This window comes from Haliotis asinina, unplaced genomic scaffold (assembly GCF_037392515.1).
Source record: "Haliotis asinina isolate JCU_RB_2024 unplaced genomic scaffold, JCU_Hal_asi_v2 scaffold_96, whole genome shotgun sequence".
Lineage (NCBI taxonomy): Eukaryota > Metazoa > Mollusca > Gastropoda > Lepetellida > Haliotidae > Haliotis > Haliotis asinina.
Genome location: NW_027133960.1, coordinates 16,244 through 21,238, shown reverse-complemented (window position 1 = coordinate 21,238; position 4,995 = coordinate 16,244). Strand labels below are relative to the sequence as shown.

Sequence of the window (4,995 nt, the reverse complement as noted above, 5' to 3'; positions counted from 1 at the left end):
AATAGTCTTTGCTTAGTTAGTTTGATTTCCTCAACTTTATTATCATAGTCGAGTTTAGCTTTATCATAAAGTTCAGAAACTACCGTTAGGTTTAGTTTCTCTTTATCAAGTACGATTTCATCTGTTTTTGCTTCTTTGATCGCCACTGAATAGTGTGAATCAATATCAAGCTTTCTTAAATTACCAGGCATTTATCCCCTTTTCCTATTTGCTTAAATTATAACTTATTACCTAAAAAAAGAGAAAAAAACACCATTTTTATGGTGTTTTGAATTAATTATTTTTCTTCGTTTTCGACTTTCTTTTGATCTTTTTCATATGCAGCGATAACTTCATCTAAGCCACCTTTGTATAGGAAATATCTTTCAGGAATGTGATTAACTTCTCCAGCAAGAATTCTTTCGAATGATCTAACTGTTTCAGCTAAAGGAACTGTTTTACCAGCTGAACCTGAGAATTTTTCAGCAACAAAGAATGGTTGTGAAAGGAAGTTTCTAATACGACCGGCAACATGAACAACGAATTTATCTTCATCTGTAAGCCCATCAAGACCAAGGATCATAATGATATCTTGCAGTTGGTTGTTCTTCTCAAGAATTTCAAGAACTTTAGTTGCAGAATCATAGTGAGCATCAGTAATGTAACCTCTGTTAAGAAGTGATGATGATGATTCTAGAGGGTTAACCGCAGGGTAAATACCAGCAGCAGCAATATCTCTATCTAGAATGATTGTTGAATCAAAGTGCGCAAATGAAGCAACAGCTGAAGGGTCTGTTAAGTCATCAGCAGGGATATAAACAGCTTGAACTGATGTGATAGCTCCATCTTCGTTAGTACCAACACGTTCTTGGAATGCACCCATCTCTGATGATAGAGTTGGTTGGTATCCAACAGCTGAAGGTAGTTTACCTAGAAGTGAAGAAAGTTCTGAACCAGCTTGAACCAGACGGAAGATGTTATCTACGAATAGTAGAATATCTTTCTTCTTAGTTTGTCTCATGTGTTCGGCAATACGAACACCTGAATAAGCAGCTCTAAAACGAGCCCCTGGCACTTCATTCATTTGAGCAAAGACAAATGCTGTCTTGTCAATGAAACCAAGTTCTTTAGCTTCATTTAGAAGTTCGTGTCCTTCACGAGTTCTTTCTCCAATACCTGTGAAGACTGAAAGTCCATCATGGTTTTTGATGAATGTGTTGATAAGTTCTTGAACAACAACTGTTTTACCAACTCCAGCTCCACCAAGAAGCCCTACTTTTCCTCCACGAGGAATAGGTAGAAGGAAGTCAATAACTTTAATACCAGTTTCTAGAACTTCAGTTTTATTTGAAATTTCATATTTCTCTTTATCATTTGAAGTTACTTCCATGATTTCAGCTCTTTGAGTGAATTTTGTTGGAAGTGGTGAATCATAAGGATCACCTAGAACTGAAATAACACGCCCTAGAACTTTATCACCAACAGGAATCATAATTCCTTTGTTGTCTGATTTAGCAGCATTACCAATACCAATACCATCCATCTTAGTAAGACAGAAAGCTCTAACTGTTGTATCGTTTACAAGTTGAGCAACCTCGAATTGTTCTTCGTTTTTGTAATCAGATGTAACTCTAACAACAGCTCCAATTTTAGGAAGTTTGTTTTTAAGGAATTTAATACCAATAACTTGTGAGTTGACTTCAACAACTTTACCTGTTAATATAGCCATTATTTACCTCCCTTTCTTCCTAAGAATTTTCTTTGTTTTTTAGCTGGTTTAGCAGCTTGCGCTTTAACAGCAACTGGTTTGATCCCTACAGGTTTAACACCTACAGGTTTTGCTTCTGCTGGTTTAGCTTCAACCTTCACTTCTGTTGCAGTAGCTGGTTTTGCTTCTACTTTAACTTCAGGAGTTTCTTTAGGAGCTTCAGCTTTATCATTTTCTTCTTTGATTTGTTTAGCAGCTACTTCTTCAACTGAAGGTTTTTTATCTTCAGGTTTCACTTTAACATCTTCTTCAATAGCTACTTCTTCTTTAAGCTCTTCAGCTAGAAGTGATTCTTTAGCTACTTTAGTTAGAGGTTTAGGTCCTGTGTTTTTAGAAGGACGTTTTGCATCAATATCTGCAAATCCTTCGATGTTTTTCTGGATAGCTCTGTATACACGAGAGTCATCTCTAACTTTTCCAAATGTATCAACGAATTCAACTCTTTCTTTAAGTTCTGGGAATGATTGAATTAGGTGGTACTTAACAATAGGAAGAACAATTTGTTCAACAATCATGTCAACTTTGTCAAAGTCAAGTTTTGGTTTTCTTAGAATTGAAGTTAGTTTTTTACCAACAACATCTCTTGCGATAAATGCATTAATGATATTTTTAAGTTCAATAATTTCTTTATCGTTTTCGTAGAATCCAAGGTAACCTTTTTTGAATAAGATTAGCATTAGAATTCCAGCTTCATATTTAATAACTTCAAGATCTCCTTGTAGGAATAGAGCATTAAGTGCTTTACCTCTAGCAATTAGTTCTTTATTTTCATCTGCAGCTTGTGGTGAAAGCTTAGCAATTTTCATGATTTCATTAAATTGAGAAACAACTAGTTTAAGACCACCAGCATATTTTCTCATTGATGGAAGTTGTGCTGTAGAACCAACACGAGAAACAGAGTAAGCAACATCAATAGCAGGTCTTAGACCAGCATTGAACATTGTTTTAGATGTGAAGATTTGTCCGTCGGTAATTGAAATAACGTTAGTTGGGATATATGAAGTAATATCTCCGGCTTCTGTTTGGATAATAGGAATAGCTGTAATTGATCCCCCACCAAAATCTTTGGCAAATGATCCAGCTCTTTCTAGTAGTTTAGAGTGTAAGTAGAATACATCTCCTGGGTAAGCTTCCCTAGCAGGAGCTGTTTGTAGTAATAGTGAGATTTCACGGTAAGCATCGGCGTGTTTTGAAAGATCATCGTAAACAATAAGAACATCATCTCCGAATTTTTCTTGGAAGTATTCGGCAATTGTAACCCCTGTATATGGAGCTAAGTATTTTCTTGTGGCAGTATCATCAGCTGGAGCAGAAACAATAACTGTTCTGTCCATCATTCCACCTTTTTCAATCTTGTTATAAATATCAAGAATTGTTGATTTCTTTTGTCCAATTGCTACGTATACTGTCTTAACATTTGTATCTTTTTGAGCAAGAATCATGTTAAGAGCCATTGATGTTTTACCTGTTTTTCTGTCTCCTAGAACTAGTTCACGTTGACCCATTCCAATTGGAATAGCTCAGTCAACTGTTGTTAGCCCTGAAATAAGAGGTCTATTAACATAGTCTCTAGCATAGATAGGACGTCCCATTCTAAAGATAGGGTGTTTCTTAGCTTTTGCTCCAACTTTGAAGTCTTTACCATATACTACATCTCCATAAACGTTAACAATAGATCCAAGCATTTTTTCTGAAGGAACAATTGAAAACTCTTCAGTTTCCATTGTTGCGATTCCTCCAGTAATAACTTGAAGTCCGATAGTTTCTTCTAATAGGGCTACTGAAGCTTTTTTGCCTTGAGCTTTAACAACAATACCCTTAGCACCTGATTTGAAAGATACAACTTGATTTAGAACAAATGGGTAGTTACCCTCTAATTCAACGATGTAATCTTTCTTGGCACTGATTTTTACATTTCCTTTTTTCATCTGTTTCTCCTTTAGACCTTAAGCACCGTGGTCAATGCGGTGTGTCCTGGCAGGAATGTTCCTGCGGCTAAAATGTAGACACCTACTACAATAATTGCAAGTAGTGCAACTCTTATAATAATTAGTTTTGCAGATCATGTTTGTCCACTAACAACCATTCTCTTAGTAAATGATAAGAACATTAGTAGCCCACCAATTAGAGCCATAATAGCTCCGGCTCCGACTACAAGTCCTGATGCAACTTTACCACCTGATGCCTTGAACATTTCAAGTGTTTTAGTTGCTCCTGTATCAGGCAGAAGTACTCTTAGAGTATCTACTTGAAGCATTTTCTCCATTAACAATGGAGTTTGAACTTTATCTTTTGAAAGTCCATCAATAACTTTTTGCACATCATAGATTCCAAGTTTTGGAGCTAGTTGAGCAATACCTTCACCATTAGCAATAGCAGATTTGAATTCTTCATATCTTTTTGCTGTTTGTGAATTTGGTTTAACTTTATTCGCATCTTTTAGGAATGCGGCAACCGCTGCCACGTTATTAGAAATAACATCTTCAGCAAGTTTAGTTGAATGTGCTGTATTATCAGCCGTTCAAATGTATTCAACACTTAAGTCGGGTTTAGATAACTCTTCAACAATTGATTTCATTACTTTGGCAATGTCCTCGATAGTTGTTGGATGAGCATTATCCGAGTTTTCTAATAAGTCAGATAGATATACGTGTGTATCACCTGCTTCTGGGTTAAGTGGTTTACTTTGAAGTTGATCCATTAGTTTTTCAAGCAATAGAACTTTTTGTCCTATGTTTGTTGCTTTATCACTATATTTATCAACACCTCAAAGTTCAATAGGTTGTTTTTCAAATAAGTTTTTAAATAGCCCTTGGTCAGTTTCATCTAATCCAATTTTATACATACCTGTGTTGTATAGAAGAGTATATAGAGACTCTAGTAATTGAGTACCTGTTGAAACTTGTGTTTTACCAGCATTTTCATCGGGGTTGATGTCAGCGAAATCAATCGCTTTCTCATCTTGAGCTAGTGTGTACTTTTTGAAGTCTTCTTCAGACATAACTTTAAATGAGTATGAACCATCTGAGTTTGTTTTGACGATTAAGTGTCCTTTAATAACAGCATCTTTTGAGATAACGCTTAATTGCGTTGGATACTTATAAGAAAGGAAAGCGTTAAATCTGATTGCAGCTGGGTTAGCCATTTTTTCTTGGAACTCTTTTCATTCTGTATCAAACAGTCCTGGAATTAGTTTTTCGACTTGTCTTTCAACAAATTGAGCAACAGTTGGGTTACCTGTTTGTGAA

General features: G+C 35.7%; 2 protein-coding genes across 2 annotated transcripts; both read right to left on the bottom strand.

Moving 5' to 3' along the window:
• Positions 1–277: 277 nt before the first annotated feature.
• LOC137270868 (ATP synthase subunit beta-like) lies at positions 278–2,527 on the bottom strand. The gene has a single exon (XM_067803957.1). It carries the CDS (start codon positions 1,706–1,708, stop codon positions 278–280), a length of 1,431 nt encoding a protein of 476 aa, XP_067660058.1. The 5' UTR covers positions 1,709–2,527.
• On the bottom strand, positions 1,708–4,748 carry LOC137270867 (histone H1.5-like). The gene is made up of 4 exons (XM_067803956.1): positions 4,640–4,748; positions 3,869–3,961; positions 2,493–2,621; positions 1,708–2,201 (listed from the first exon to the last, which is right to left on the bottom strand). Exons 1-4 carry the CDS (start codon positions 4,746–4,748, stop codon positions 1,708–1,710), a joined length of 825 nt encoding a protein of 274 aa, XP_067660057.1.
• Positions 4,749–4,995: the final 247 nt, after the last annotated feature.